The sequence below is a fragment of the Moschus berezovskii genome, chromosome 14 (assembly GCF_049115385.1).
Source record: "Moschus berezovskii isolate FMDL1 chromosome 14, NW_MosBer_1.0, whole genome shotgun sequence".
Taxonomy (NCBI): domain Eukaryota; kingdom Metazoa; phylum Chordata; class Mammalia; order Artiodactyla; family Moschidae; genus Moschus; species Moschus berezovskii.
The window spans coordinates 87385112-87401909 of record NC_142473.1 but is presented as its reverse complement, the minus strand read 5'-3'; the positions used below and the strand labels follow the sequence as shown (position 1 = coordinate 87401909).

At 45.3% G+C, this 16798-nt stretch overlaps 1 protein-coding gene across 1 annotated transcript; it reads left to right on the top strand.

Moving 5' to 3' along the window:
- Nucleotides 1-544: 544 nt before the first annotated feature.
- Nucleotides 545-15032, top strand: LOC129554875 (glycine N-phenylacetyltransferase). The gene is made up of 5 exons (XM_055424180.2): nt 545-634; nt 7521-7628; nt 10342-10468; nt 11997-12168; nt 14405-15032. Exons 1-5 carry the CDS (start codon nt 557-559, stop codon nt 14805-14807), a joined length of 888 nt encoding a protein of 295 aa, XP_055280155.2. The 5' UTR covers nt 545-556; the 3' UTR covers nt 14808-15032.
- The last annotated feature ends 1766 nt before the right edge of the window (nt 15033-16798 follow it).

Here is a 16798-nt window from a genome sequence, read left to right as displayed (position 1 = left end):
GTTCTTACGCCCTTTTAATGGGGTTGTTTGGCTTTTTGTTTGGAGTTTTTTTACGTTGACCTGCATGAGCTTCCCTGGTGCTTCAGACGGTTAAGCGTCTGCCTGCAACGTGGGAGCCCCGGGTTCTAATCCCTGGGTCGGGAAGATCCCCTGGAGAAGGCAATGGTAACCCACTCCGGTACTCTTGCCTGGAAAATCCCATGGACTGGGGAGCCTGGTGGGCTGTAGTCCACGGGGTCGCAGAGAGTCGGACACCACTGAGCGTCTTCATGCTCACTTTCACGTGTGAGCTGTTGGAGATGGGGTTTGAAGGGTAAGCACCCGGCCTTGGCGCAGATAGCGTGAGGGCCGTGGTGCATCTTAGGCCCAAAGGGGGAAGGGCAGCTCCTTCAGGAAGACACTCAGAAACACGAAGGGAGTTGGGGGTTCTGTTCTGTTTTGTTTTCTAACCATTGCTGTTTCCCAGGAAACAAGGACTTGGGCATCTTTGTGTGTCTTCCAGCACTTCTCATGGCTTGTCTGTCGGTCCTCTGTTTAGGTTAAGGGACCTGCCAAGATGTTCCACTTACAAGGCCCACAACTGCTGCGGATGTTAGAGAAATCCTTGAGGAAGAGTCTCCCTGAGTCCTTAAAGGTGAGAGTGGAGCATTCTTAAGGGGAAAAGGGCTAGGAGCAGCTTCAGGAAAGGTGGGAAAGAGAACAAGGAATCCCTGAGCACCTGCTCTGTGCCAAGCTCACTCGCCGGGCTGCTCATTTAGTTTACCACACCGGTCTGCAGGGCAGCTGTACCGTGTCTGTAGAACCAAAGACGAAAGGGAGGTTCGGTTCCGTGACTTGACCAAGATCGTGCCAGCAGTGAGTGGCAGTGCGATGATTCGAACCCGTTGTGATCTTTGTTGTGTGATGATGCCAAAACTTTCCCTTGTGCCCTTTGAACTCATGTTATGTAACTCTGGAAGTTTTCTTTTTTTTTCCAGAATTGGCAAAGTCAATGTTTATTCTTATCAAACAATCAAGTACCTGATGAAAAGTTATCCATTATGGTTCTTCTTTGTAATTAATAATCAGTCAAATTCTGTTTTTTGTCAAACCCCAAGGATGATGTTTAACTTTGAATGAGATGGAAATTATGTTTAAGGAATGGTCTTGTACCATAGAGAAGTGGAAGTGTTTTTTCTTGCAATAATATATATTACAAAGGGAGTAGGCTGTTAGTAGAGATAAAGACTGCCACTGCATTATGATAAAGGAATCAATTCACCAAGAAGATATAAGAAAGCCTGAAATGTATACACCTAGTGACAGAAGCTCAAAGTACATGAGACAAAAACTGATAAAACTGAAAGAAGAAATAGGGAAACACACAGGTATAAAGAGTTCAACACTTCTCTCTCAGTAATCTGTAGAGTCGGCAGAAAACCTATACATACATATATGGACTTATTGTATATGAAATACCATCAACCAACTTGAATAAACTGACATTTACAGAATACTTCCCACAACCATGGCAGGGCACATAATATTTTCAAGTGCACATGGGATGTTTAGCAAAATAGACCGTATTTTTAAAAATTTTAGAAGAATTGAAATATAGCAAGTCTGTTCTTGAACAATATAGAATTAAACTAAAAAAAAAATACCCTGAAATATATCTGGAAAATACCTGAATTTCTAAAAGTATACAACGTCTTCTAAATAAGTCATGTTTAAATTACAAGGAAAATTAGAAAACATTTTAGTTGAATGAAAATAAGAATACAATGTATGAAAAGCTTTGGGATGCAACTAAAGCAGCTGATAACTGAGAAACGGATAGCATTAAGTGCTTTTACTGAAAAAGAATAACAGTCTAGGGACTTCTCTGGCATTCCAGTAGTTAAGACTTGGCACTTCCAGTGAAAACAATTTTCAATACTAAGTCCATAAATTTCACATTGCATATTCTGTGAAAAGCATGAATTACCAAAGGTCACTGAGGAAGAAATATGCAACCTAAATTGCCCTGTATCTATTGGGGAAATTGATTTTGTAATTTAAAACCTTCCATCAAAGAAAATTCCATGCTCAGATATTGTCAGTGGCAATTTCTACCTCATACGTAAGGAAAAAATATCACTTCCACGAAAACCCTTGCAGAACAGAGCAGAGGAGAAAACACTTCCCAAAGCATCTTCTGAGTCCAGAATTACCCTGATACCAAAGAGAAAACTACAGAACAATATTCTTTGTGAACAGAGATATCCATTAACAAAATAATATCAAGTCAAATCCATCAACATATCAAAAGGATAACACATCATAACCAAGGGAAGTTCATCTTGGAAAGGCAAGGCAGATGCAACATTCAGAAATCAATCAGTTCAATTCACTGTTATCAACAGACTGGAGAAAAGCCATAGATCTTCTCTCAATAGATGCAGAAAAATGTTTGACAGAATGTAATATTTCTGATAAAAATAAAGCTCTCAGCAAACTAGAAACAGGAGGGAATGCCGACCTGATAAAAACGTACTGGCAAAATCTATACCTGAGATTAAACTAAATAGTGAAAGGGTTAATATTCCTCCTAAGGTCAGTAGCAAGGGAAACATATATTTATTCCCACCACTGCTGGTGGGAATGGTACTAGATATCTTAATCAGCACAATAAGACAAGAAAAAGAAACCAGAGAAATACATATTGGAAAAAAATAAAATAGTGTTTATTCACAGATGGTATAATTGTCTAATGAGAAAAATCTCAAGGAATCTACCAAAATCCCAAAGCTCCTAGATGTACAACTAAGTTTAACAAAGGCCTTAGGGTGAATATACAAAATACAAAACTTGGTTTTCTGTGTACTAGCAATGGACAATTGGAATTAAAAATCAAGGCGATTGATAAGATAGACAGAAACAATAGGCAACAACAACAAGAAACCTTAAGTATGAACTGTTAGCACACAGGCTTGTCTTGAAAATAAATGTTTTCACTTTTATGGATGAATTACAGCTCCAGACTTCTCAGGGCAGCATGAATATGATGTATAATTTAGTAGAGTTAATGATACTGATCATGCTGATGGGAAACCTGAAAGGAATAGCACCATATTCTATCCTTTTCTGGCCAGGGGCTTGGGGGGAGCTTCCTTCGTGGCTCAGCTGGTAAAGAATCTGCCTGCAATGCGGGAGACCTGGGTTCCATCCCTGGGTTGGGAAGATCCCCTGGAGAAGGGAATGGCTCCCCACTCCAGTATTCTGGCCTGGAGAATTCCATGAACTCTATAGTCCATGGGGTGGCAAAGAGTTGAACACAACTTCTCCTTGGTGCCCTGACACCTTATTTAGGGGTCACGTGTGGACTGAGCCACAGGCCGGAGGCACGCTACACTGAGGGTAGGGTAGGGAGCTCTTGAGAGGAACAGGGTCAGGAGTCAGACGGCTTTGATCGCACAAATTCATTGTCTTCTGGTAGCACTGCAAAACTCTCAGTGCCCTTGCAGGTAAAATGAGTAAAACCAGAAAGTAAATACCCTTGGGAGACACTCCTCAAGCTTGAACAGGGTCGTGTGTGTCAGTCGCTCAGTCGTGTCTGACTCTTTGAGACCATGGACTGCAGCCTGCCAGCCTCCGCTGTCCAAGGGATTCTGCAGGCAAGAATACTGGAGTGGGTTGCCATTTCCTTCTCCAAGGAATCTTCCCGACCCAGGGATCAAACCCACATCTCCCACTTTGCAGGCAGATGTTTCACCATCTGAAACCAGGGAAGCCCTAAGCAGGGTTATCATTACCTTGCAGAGATGTTTGGAGGATTAAATAAGATATGATAAAATTAATAACCAATACTTCTTCAACACTTACCGAATATCAGGAACTATACCACGTATTCAGCATAACCTCAAAAGAATTTTTTCAGGAGGAGGAGGAGGAACTAAATCAGTTAGGTGCCTGAGTTATTTTTATCTTAAGTGTCTACTTTGAAAAATTTTCCAAGTTAAATTGTTTTCTTTTATGCTCTATGTCTGGGGTTTGAATTGTTATTCACTTCTTGTCTTATGTGGATCCCAACTTTTTGGAGAAAATTCTTGGCGCTACTAGTCTTAGCCCAACTCTGCTGTAAGGCAAAGTAACTCTCAAGATGAGATCCTCAGTTTTAATGAGGATCTTTTCCTCTCTACTCACCTGAATCTTTGATGACATAGCTTTTCCCCCACAAGCAGAAATCTTGGATATTTGTAAAATTTATTCTTGTTACAAATGTATGACCTAAGACTCATTGACTAGTTGCTAATAAGCCTCAGGTGAGAGAAAAACCTGGGTATCGCAGCCTGAAGGACTGCCCATCTGTCTCCCATGCAGAGGAAACTAAGCAGGTTTATTTCACGTTCGCTTCAGTTCCTTCAATTTGTGGTGGCCGCCTGAGCCACTGTGTTCCGGTGAAATGACGCTACCGTGTACACAGAAATGTGTATATAAATGTCACTGGTTCCAAACATCATGTGGAAAAGCATGGATTTTATTTTCCTTAAAACTGCATTTAATTTCTATATTGAGCGTCTGCTAATGGCAGAAATGTAATTTATAAAATGTCAGTTAAGTCAAAGTTTGAAAAACAAAGGTCACCTCCTCCCTGTTTCCCCTTAGTCTGGCATGAACGTTTCATGGCAAGAGTAGGACAGCACAGGCTGAGAGGCAGTCCTTTGTCACGGAAGCGGTCACCATTCCATCGGGCCCTGGCCTTTGGCATTCTTCCACGCCTTCTGCTAAGGCATCTTGTTTCAATGCATCTAGGTCCTAAGGTCTACCCTGTATGGATTGCTGTTTTTCGTCTCCCCACAGCCACGTGGCTTCCAGTTTGGACAATCTCTTTCTCAGCCTCTTTAATGTTTTGAGGTCACCAATGTTTGAACAGGGGCTTGCAAAGATTAAAAAAATTGCCCAATAAGTGATGCCCTTGGTCCTTGGCCACCAAAGCTTATGCTGTTAACACTACGCTGTGTCTCTACTTTTTACATAGATCGGAATTCACTTAACCTTTATGGAAGGTGTCAGAGATGTGTGCAAGAAAAATGAAATATTTAAACGACAGTTGATGTTTGACCCAGAAATTCCCCTTCTAGAATTTGTAACATCAGACATATTTGCAAAGGTTTATGCAAAAGCAATGTTCATTGAAAAATAAACTGTTAAAAATGAGAAAACATTGAAATAATGAGCAATAAGACACAGTAAAATCGAAGTTCAGTTCAGTTCAGTTCAGTCGCTCAGTCATGTCCGACTCTCCGCGACCCCATGAATCACAGCATGCCAGGCCTCCCTGTCCATCACCAACTCCCGGAGTTCACTCAAACTCATGTCCACAGAGTCGATGATGCCATCCAGCCATCTCATTCTCCGTCGTCCCCTTCTCCTCCCGCCCCCAACCTTTCCCAGCATCAGAGTCTTTTCCAGTGAGTCAACTCGTCGCATGAGGTGGCCAAAGTATTGCAGTTTCAGCTTTAGCATCAGTCCCTCCAATGAACATCCAGGATTGATCTCCTTTAGAATGGACTAGTTGGATCTTCTTGCAGTATAAGGGACTCTCAAGAGTCTTCTCCAACACCACAGTTCAAAAGCATCGATTCTTCGGCGATCAGCTTTCTTCACAGTCCAACTCTCACATCCATACATGACCACGGGAAAAACCATTGCCTTGACTAGACGGACCTTGGTTGGCAAAGTAATGTCTCTGCTTTTTAATATGTTATCTAGGTTGGTCATAACTTTCCTTCCAAGGAGTAAGCGTCTTTTAATTTCATGGCTGCAATCAGCATCTGCAGTGATTTTGGAGCCCCCCAAAATAAAGTCTGACACTGTTTCCACTGTTTTTCCATCTAGTTCCCATGAAGTGATGGGACCAGATGCCATGATCTTTGTTTTCTGAATGTTGAGCTTCAAGCCAACCTTTTCACTCTCCTCTTTCACTTTCATCAAGAGGCTTTTGAGTTCCTCTTCACTTTCTGCCATAAGGGTAGTGTCATCTGCATATCTGAGGTTATTGATATTTCTCCCAGCAATCTTGATTCCAGCTTGTGCTTCTTCCAGCCCAGCGTTCCTCATGATGTACTCTGCATATAAGTTAAATAAGCAAGGTGACAATATACAACCCTGACGTACACCTTTTCCTATTTGGAACCAGTCTGTTGTTCCATGTCCAGTTCTAACTGTTGCTTCCTGACCTGCATACAGGTTTCTCAAGAGGCAGGTCAGGTGGTCTGGGATTCCCATTTCTTTCAGAATGTTCCACAGTTTATTGTGATCGACACAGTCAAAGTCTTTGGCATAGTCAATGAAGCAGAAATAGATGTTTTTCTGAAACTCTCTTGCTTTCTCTTGTAGTCCTTCGGTATAATGGATATTATGCAGCCATTACAGATGATCATATAGATTTGTGTTTATTAATGTGGAAACATGCTCATAGCATAGTGGGTGTGTGTATGTGGGGGGGAAACAGATGCTAAATTAATACGCATTAGGTAATTAAATTCATGTTTAAGAACTGTGTGTGTGTGTGTTAGTCACTCCATCATTTCTGACTCTTTGTGACCTCGTGGACTGTAGCCCACCAGGCTTCTCTGTCCATGGAGTTTTTCGGGCAAGAATACTGGAGTGGGTGGCCATTTCCTTCTCCAGGGAATTTTCCTGACCCAGGGATTGAACCCGGGTCTCGTTCGTTTCAGGCTGTTTCTTTAGTTTCCCTGACTGAGCCATCAGGGAACCCTGAAAACTATGTGTGTGTGTAAATAAATGGAATAAAACGGAAAGATATAACACTAAATTCTATAATGTGTTAGTAGATAATTTTAATTTCATATACTAATAAAATATTCGCTCTTCCCTGGTGGCTCAGACAGTAAAGAATCTGCCTTCAAGGCAGGAGATCTGGGTTCGATTCCTGGGTTGGGAAGATCCCCTGGAGAAGGAAATGGCAACCCACTGCAGTATTCTTGCCTGGAGAACTCCACAGACACAGGAGCCTGGCGGGCTATAGTCCATGGGGTCAAAAACAGCTGGACACAACTGAGCGACTAACATACACACACTATATAATGTTCTCGTTGTTTGACCCCAAAGTCTATTTCCATTTGGAGTAATAAAGTAGAACCTGATGCTAAAGCTGAAACTCCAATACTTTGGCCACCTCGTGCGACGAGTTGACTCACTGGAAAAGACTGATGCTGGGAAGGATTGGGGGCGGGAGGAGACGGGGACGACAGAGAATGAGATGGCTGGATGGCATCACCAACTCAATGGACATGAGTTTGAGTGAACTCCCGGAGTTGGTGATGGACAGGGGGGCCTGGCGTGCTGTGATTCATGGGGTCGCAAAGAGTCGGACACGACTGAGCGACCGAACTGAACTGAACTGAAGACCAAAATGAAGGCCCTATTAGGTGCTTAACCTGATTTCATAGAAATAAGCCTTGTCCTGAGCAAGCATGCGGCTTCACCATCCCTTCCTGATGAGCTGACCCTCTCGCTTTCTCGGGATATGGCAGGTTTACGGGACCGTCTTCCACATGAACCAGGGAAACCCATTCAGCCTAACGGCCCTGGTGGACAAGTGGCCTGATTTTAAGACTGTGGTTATCCGCCCTCAGGAGCAGGTAAGGGGCCAGGGGTAGAACGAACGTGCATCTGTGTTTGAATTCGCTATGCGCCCACCATGTGCCAGGCAATGTGGTAGGCCCTGGGGATACAGAAACGAAATGCAGTGACAGTGAGCAGGTCCCTGTGCTCAAGATCCTCAGAGTCTGGAGGGAAGCAGACAAGCAAAGCAAATGCAGCAAGGTGTGACAGTGTAGCGTATATATCTGAGATACAGGAGTAGCCCTGGCCAAGAGACAAATGCGGGGCAAGGAGCAGAGAGCTTTCACAGAAGACGTTTTGCCAAAAGGGAATTTTGAAGAATGATAGGTTTTTGACAAGAACAGAGGCTGTGTTCTAAGCAGAGAAAGGAACACCCCAATGTGTGTGAACGTAAATATGACAACGTTGTGTGCAAAACCGCTTCGGTCGTGTCCAACTCTCTGTGACCCCATGGACGGCAGCCCACCAGGCTCCTCTGTCCATGGGATGCTCCAGGCAAGAACGCTGGGGTGGGTTGCCAATTCCTTCTCTGATGATAACGTTAGGGAAATAAAAAGAACAAATTATGATGCTTGTATTTGGGAATATATTTTCAGTACTAGACTTTTGCCACCTCATGCGACGAGTTGACTCACTGGAAAAGACTCTGATGCTGGGAAAGGTTGAGGGTGGGAGAAGAAGGGGACGACCGAGAATGAGATGGCTGGATGGCATCACCGACTCTGTGGACATGAGTTTGACTGAACTCCGGGAGTTGGTGATGGACAGGGAGGCCTGGCGTGCTGTGATTCATGGGGTCGCGGAGAGTCGGACACTACTGGGCGACTGAACTGAACTGAACTAGACTTTTAAAAATCACTCAAACTAAGTTGTTAATCTGTTTCAAATATGAATGTTATAAGCATATTGAAAATAAAGTATAAAAATTCCCACATGCAAAAATATGAAACCATATACTATCATTTGATGAATTGTTTGGAAGTAAAATTTAAATCTGTGGTGATTTTTTTAAAAGTACCAAATTAAACAGAATACAAAAGTAAAGATACTTTAATTATTGAAATCTAAAAAGGGAATAATATTCACTTTTTTATGCAGTCTTTAAAAAACAGATTGTTGGTGGTATTAATGGGAAGGGCATTTCTGGGCAACAATTTCCAGCTATTCTTCCCTTGTTGGGTAGTTGTTCTTTGATTTCTTCCTTCAGCTTCAAAATAATCTCATCATCTTTTATTTGTTAATTTTGAGACAATCTTTGAGCAAAATTTGTGTTTTAGCTTTTTTTGAAATATGAATTATTTTTTAAACAGTGCATTGCAGTTTACATTTGAAAGGCATCCTGGGTCTTCATTCTGCATAGCTTTATCACATGTGAGAATTCTAATGCAAGGTTCGGTTCAGTTCAGTTCAGTCACTCAATCGTGTCTGACCATTTGCGACCCCATGAATCGCAGCACACCAGGCCTCCCTGTCCATCACCAACTTCCAGAGTTCACTCAAACTCATGTCCATAGAGTCAGTGAAGCCATCCAGCCATCTCATTCTCTGTCGTCCCTGTCTCCTCCAGCCCCCAATCCTTCCCAGCATCATAGTCTTTTCCAGTGAGTCAACTCGTCACATGAGGTGGCCAAAGTATTGCAGTTTCAGCTTTAGTATCAGTCCTTCCAATGAACACCCAGGATTGATCTCCTTTAGAATGGACTGGTTGGATCTCCTTGCAGTCCAAGGGACTCTCAAGAGTCTTCTCCAGCACCACAGTTCAGAAGCATCAATTCTTCGGCGATCAGCTTTCTTCACAGTCCAACTCTCACATCCATACATGACCACGGGAAAAACCATAGCCTTGACTAGATGGTCCTTGGTTGGCAAAGTAATGTCTCTGCTTTTTAATATACTATCTAGGAGAAGACAATGGCAAGCCACTCCAGTACTATGGCCTAGAAAATCCCATGGATGGAGGAGCCTGGTAGGCTGCAGTCCGTGGGGTCGCTAACGGTCGGACACGACTGAGCGACTTCACTTTCCCTTTTCACTTTCACACATTGGAGAAGGAAATGGCAACCCACTGCAGTGTTCTTGCCTGGAGAATCCCAGGGATGGGGGAGCCTGGTGGGCTTCCGTCTATGGGGTCGCACAGAGTTGGACACGACTGAAGTGACTTAGCAGCAGCAGCAGCAGCAGGTTGGTCATAACTTTCCTTCCAAGGAGTAAGCGTCTTTTCATTCCATGGCTGCAATCAGCATCTGCAGTGATTTTGGAGCCCCCCAAAATAAAGTCTGACACTGTTTCCCCATCTATTTGCCATGAAGTGATGGGACCAGATGCAAGGTTACCTGTGTCCATTTCAATACTGTCCTCATAATCCATTTGTTCTAAGACTCTTTGAAACAGAGTAATGTTTACTCTTGCAATGGAAGCTTGTCTTTAACCAAAATTCCTTCTTTCTCCTGAGGATTGTAGAATCACTGAAGATTGCATTCTAAACTGGTAAGTGTTTGGTTGATTTGAAATTGTCATGCAACATAGAAATACCTTCATCAAGTTTTTCTTACTTGCAAGTGGAATCATTCATTAAATCCCTGACTTGGTCGTATGGTGAAAATGACTCAGGGATGATGATGGCTCACCAAGGAGAACAGCGGTATTTAGTTTGTATAATGAAATACCAAACGAGGATTCGGATCACTGGATATGATCAGTTTGATATATTTATATTACCCAACCATGCAGGAGATGGCAGATGACTTTGATCATTACACCAACACCTACCAAATCTATTCTAAGGATCTCAAGAACTGTCAAGAGTCCCTTACCACATCAGATGTCATCAACTGGAAACAACATTTGCAGATCCAAAGTACGTAAGGGATCTGGGATGTGCCCACTGCGGGGACTGCTTCTATCTATACCTGGAGCGTCCCTTTATCCTGAGTACATCCCCTACAATCAGTATTTACTACTAGACCCCGGACAGTCAGCTTGATGGTCACTCCCTGTCTCAGCTAGCACCATCTACCTCTTCAGTGGAGTTGAATTCAAGCATTGCAAACTATACGGTTCTTTTAAGGACATGTGAGTAAAGTAAGTTCTGGTTAGATGAGGATTCCTGATATATTTTGCAGACATAGTGAAGATCCCTTAGGGTGATTGGGTGTGAGAGCAGAGCTCCCCCTCTGGCCTTCTTGTTGTTTGTTGTTTAGTTGCTAAACCGTGTCCAACTCTGCAATCTCAGGGACTGCAGCCCGCCAGACTCCTCTGTCCATGAGATTTTCCAGGCAAAAATACTGGAACGGGTTGCATTTCCTTCTCCAGGGGATCCTACTGACCCAGGGATCGAACCTGAGGCTCTTGTGTCTCCTGCACTGCAGGTGGATTATTTGCCACTGAGCCACGATTGGAATGATAAGTCCGTGTGCCATAGAGCACGTCCCCAGTCACAGGGACACCCGTCACTGCTGGAATCCGACTCCCGTGGGTGACATCCCTGTTCTGCCTACTACTTGCTTCATGATCCTGAGCAAGTAGTGTAACGTATCTATTATTCAGTCCCCTCACATATAAACAATGAGGGTAACAGAAGTACCTAAACTTGTGGCTGGGCTTCCCGGGGGCACAGTGGTAAGGAATCTGCCTGCCGATGCAGGAGACCTGGTTCCATCCCTGGGTTGGGAAGATCCCCCTGGAGGAAGCAGCCCACTCCAGTATTCTTGCCTGGAGAATCCCATGGACAGAGGAGCCTGGCGGGCTGTGGTCCCTGTGGTTGCAAAGAGTTGCACATGACTGAGCATGCATGAGATACATGCGGTTAATGTAAGGATTAAATGCAGTATCAGACCAGTACCAGGACATGTCATCCGTATACATGCAAGCTTGGCTACTGCTTTTTTATTTTTTTGCCTGTGCTGGGTCTTTGTGGCTGCCCATGGGCTTTCTCTAGTCGCAGGAAGTAGGGGCTGCTCTCCGTTGAGGTGTGGGCTTCTCATGGCCCTGGCTCCTCTTGTTGTGGACCACAAGTTCCAGGAGAGCGGGCTTCAGCAGCTGTGGCACACAGGCTTAGTCCCTCCGAGGCATCTGCTCAGATCAGGGACCCAACCCGTGACCTCTGCATTGGCAGGCACGTTCTTAACCACTGGACTACCAAGGAAGCCCAAGTTTGGCTACGATTTTTTAAATACCACGTGCCCTTGATTCCACAGTATTTCTAGTGTTATCTCTGTATTGGGTAAGAGCAAACAGGCTGAGGTAGTGATGTGGCCGTGGTCACATGGTCACTTGCAACACCAGAAGCAAAGTTGCTGACTCTCAGTCCTGGACGTGTCTGTTGGGAAGCTTCCCGGAGAATCTACAAGGGCAGTTACTTCTCGCCTAACGTTACCCCTCTCTAGGTTCACAGTCCAGTCTGAATGAGGTGATACAGAATCTTGCAGCCAGTAAATCTGTTAAGGTCGAGCACACACAGTGCATTCTCTACGTGATGCCTGAGACAGCGAGGAGACTGCTTCCTTCCCTGCCGGAGACAAAGAACTTACCTGTTGGAATTGGCGCACCCACAGCCCTGTGAGTTTGAAAGCATGCTCACCGTTGCAGTAGCCTCCCGACTTCTCGCCCTGTGTTCACTCTTGGCCCCTGCAATCCATTTCCAGGTCGATGCTTTTAAGGTGTGATGTGTTTTACGTCCATTCACTGGGAGAAGCCACTGAGGTTTCTCAGCTCGCTGTTGCTGTTCGGTCGCTGAGTGGTGTCTGACCTTTTGCAGCTCCACAGACTGCAGCACGCCAGGCCTCCCTGTCCTTCGCCATCTCCAGGAGTTTGCTCAAACTCATGTCCACTGAGTTGGTGATGCTATCCAACCATCTCATCCTCTGTCGTCCCCTTCTCCTACTGCCCTCAAACTTTCCCAGCATCAGGGTCGTTTCCAATGAGTCAGCTCCTCACATCAGGTGGCCAAAGTATTGGAGCTTCAGCTTTAGCATCAGTCCTTCCAGTGAACACCCAGGACTGGTCTCCTTTAGGATGGACTGGTTGGATCTCCTTGCAGTCCAAGGGACTCTCAAGAGTCTTCTCCAGCACCACAGTTCAGAAGCATCAATTCTTCGGCGATCAGCTTTCTTCACAGTCCAACTCTCACATCCATACACGACCACTGGAAAAACCATAGCCTTGACTAGACGGACCTTTGTGAGGAAAGTGGTATCTCTGTTTTTTAATATGCTGTCTAGGTTTGTCATAGCTTTTCCTCCAATGAGAAAGATTTTGTGTGTGCGTGCGTGTGTGGCTGCAGTTACCGTCTGTAGTGATTTTGGAGCCCAAGAAAATAAAGTCGAACTCCTTTATGAACTTCCACGGTCCTGTGAGACCTGGAACGCGTCACCTTCGGACTGTCCCTGCTGCTCTTGCTGACTCCTAGCAGCAGCTCTGACCCTCTTTATGCACCTTGACCGCAGACAGCACACGTGGCTCTGGGCCACTCCATCTGCACTTTGTCTTCCCATGATGTCCTCCCTCTGATCGTCATACACTTGCCTCTTTCTTGTCATTCATGCTCTCAGATGCCATTTCTTCAGAGAGGCCCAGACCTGTGGCCCTCTCTCTGTGTTAAAATGACTGGAAAAGCTTCACTCACAGCATCATACATCACTGCCCATGGAGTTCTCCAGGCAAGAACACTAGAGTGGGTTGCCATTTCCTTCTCTAGTGGATCATGTTATATCAGATCTCTTTGCTATGACCCGTCCGTTTTGGCTGGTTCTGCACAGCATGGCTCATAGGTTCATTGAGTTACATAAGCCCCTTCGCCACAACAAGGCTGTGATCCATGAAGGGGTGTAGGGGCGGCAGAGGATGAGATGGTTCGACAGCATTGCTGATGTAATGGGCCTCAATTTGAGCACACTCCAGGAGACGGTGGAGGACAGAGGAGCCTGGCGTGCTACATCCGTGGAGGCACTAAAGCGTTGGACATGACTTAGCGATGGAGCCACGATCCCACGTTACACCTGGAAACACCGCCCCATCTACAGTCTCACTTGATTCTGTTGTCCACCCCGGAGGCAGACAAGACAGGAGATACTTTCCCTATTTCCTGACAGAAACGGGCTCGGATGATGAAATAGCTTGTTCAGGTCATGTGGACAGTTGAGGGTGTACAGATCCCCTAGTTCCCCATCACCAGACCCCTCCCAAAGCCCCCGACAGCCTGAAGACAACGTCAGGCTCAGGGTCCGTGCCTCGGGGGCTGTCTGCACTCCACATCACTCCCCGCCTCAACTTGAGCTCCCACGGTGGACAGGACCCTCTGACACCGGCACCCTACGATTCCATGATTCCTAAGCTCTGGTTCCACCCGCAGTCGCTAGCATGTGCTTTGGGGCGCTTGTCTGTTTTCTGTTTACCCAATTTTCTTATCGGTAAAATGGGGTATTATCCATGCCCTCATTAAACGCCGAGTCTCTGCTTTGCTGACAGCAACCATACTTCACTTTTAGGCACTTCTCACTGCAGGTAGGTGCAAGTCCCATGTGCTTATGGTGTCACTGCTCTTATATCAGTGTTTGAGGAAGGTACAATTGATAGGCTCACTTTATAAAGGAAGGAGGCAGAGAGACAGTATGTTGCCCGTTTGAAATCACACAGCTTTTGAATTCTGAATCTGGGGAGCCTCGTTGCAGAATCTGTACCTTTCCCTGCACTCTCAAATGCATCATCTGAAGACAATTTGGGGGCAAAAAAATATATAATACTTCACAGTATGTGTGACTCACGAGTTTGTTTTTTTTTCCCTTCATCTCAATAGTAACCAAGAGATGTTTAAGCTCTCATCCATGGGTCCTGCCCATGCCACTTTGGTGAATAAATTCTGGCATTTTGGTGGCAATGAGAGGAGCCAGAGGTTCATCGAGCGCTGTATCCGGACCTTCCCCACCTTCTGCTTTCTGGGGCCCGAGGGGACCCCTGCCTCCTGGTCCCTGATGGACCAGACGGGAGAGATCCGGATGGGGGCCACGCTGCCTGAGTACCGGGGCCGCGGGCTCATCTCCCAAATTCTGGCTGTCCACACCCGGGCTCTGGACCAGCTTGGCATCCCCGCATATAACCACACGGACAAAGCCAACAAAATCGTTCAGAGAATCAGTCACAACCTGCATCACATCGCCATCCCCCGTGGGTGGAACCAGTGGAACTGTGAGCCCCTGTGAAGCGGGCCTCCCCCCGAGACAGCGCCAGGCGGGCTGGACACGGGGCCAGAGAGCAGAGGGCTGGGCAGGCAGGAAGACAGACTCGACATCAGCGGGGGAGCAGCGTGCGCTCTTTGGGGCTGGGAGAGCGCGGCGCGGTCAACAGAACCCCGGAGTCCCTGTCCCTGTTCCCACGGACTTTCCTTTGGGTCCTGCAGACCTTCCTGCTTCCTCCACATTCCAGCCCTGGCAACCACCACGCTATTCTGTGCTTTTATGACTTCAACTTCTTTTCAAGACCCCATGTATAAAGAGGGAGTTGACATATGTATAATTATGGCTGATCTGTGCTATTGTATGGCAGAAACCAAGAAAACATTGTAAGGCAATTTTCCTCCAATTAAGAAATAAATTAAAAAATAAAGTCAATGCTTTGAAGAAATGTTAAAAACATGTCCCAGTGATATCATCTGGCAGTCTTCCTATTTCTGTCTGGCTTATTGTACAAGTTCATGAGTCTCTGTAACACATATGGCTAGTAAGGAAAGGGCCCGTAATCAATAAAGGACAATGCAACTCCCTATTCTAGCGGTGCCGCTATTGTTTCCAGCACCATCGTATTTATCTCTGTTTAGAGTGTATACAGGGCTTCTCCGGTGGCTCGGTGGTAAAGAACCCGCCTGCCAATCCCTGGGTCGGGAAGATCCCCTGGAGGGAAAACGGCAACTCACTCCAGTATTCCTGCCTGGAGAATCCCATGGACAGGGGAGCCTGGCGGGCCACAGTCCACGGGGTCGCAAAAGTCGGACATGACTGAGTGGCTAAGCACAGCACAGCACAAAACCTTACAACAACAAAATGCTCACAGCTCTGATGAATTAGTGTAACACAGATATGATTATCGGAGAAGAAACACTGGGGATGTGTCAGTGGCAGGAAAGAAAAAAATTCTCCAAGCCGATACTTCGAGGAAGAAGTACTTCCTCATTTCAGGAAGATGAACTGAAACTCTGCTGGTCTAAGACAGGATTTCTACGTTACATCTGTGACCATCATCATGTCGCTGGGATTTCCCGAGTACTGAAAATGTGAAACAGCACAGATTCCAGTAATAAACTACATTAACTGCTTATTTTGAAGGATATTTTCACTGAAAGTAGGATTTTTTCAATGTTTTACCTGGAGCCTTTTTTATGTTGTTGATGCAGTGCTTTATTTCGTAGTGATAAGAAGCCAACTGCAGTTCGTTGTTCCCTCAATGAAATGTGTCTTTTGTGTCTCTGACTGCTTTGTCCCCCTACTTGTAAATTTTATGTATTTATTTTACTGTAGTTGAAAAATAATGTGAGATCCTAACAAATACTTCAGTGTATGGGACAGGATTTTTATCTGTGAGCTCGGTATCGTAGAGCAGATGTCTAGAGCTTTTTCATCTTACACAGTGGATACTTTATACTCAATGCTAAGCAGCTCATCCTGTCTCCCTTTCCTCCTAACTGCCACGCCACTCTTTGCTTCTACGAGCAGCGTTACTTTAGATACCTCATGTAAATGGAGTCATGCACTGCTTGTCCTTCTGTGACTAGCTTATTTCACTCAGCATGAAGTCCTCAAGTGTCATCCACGTTGTCATATATTGCTGCACTTCTTCCTTTTCAAGGCTGAGTAATATTCCGTTGTAGGTATGTGCCACATTTTCTTTATCCATTGTTGTGACACTTGGGATGCTTCCCCGTCTTGGCAATTGTAAGCAATGTTGTAACGAACGTGGGAGTGCAGAGGGCTGTTCCAGATCTCGGGCTTAGCTCTCTTGTCTGTACACACAGAAGCAGAATTGCTGGATCATGTCGTAGTTCTAGTTTTACGTGTTTGAGAAGCTGGTGCCTTGGTTTTCATAGTGTCTGCGCCATTTTTCATTCCTACCAACAGCACACAAGTGGTTGGATTTCTCTCCATCCTTGGGAACACTGCTGAGTGTTTGCTTTTGGGGAAAGCTGGAATCCTGCTTGGCG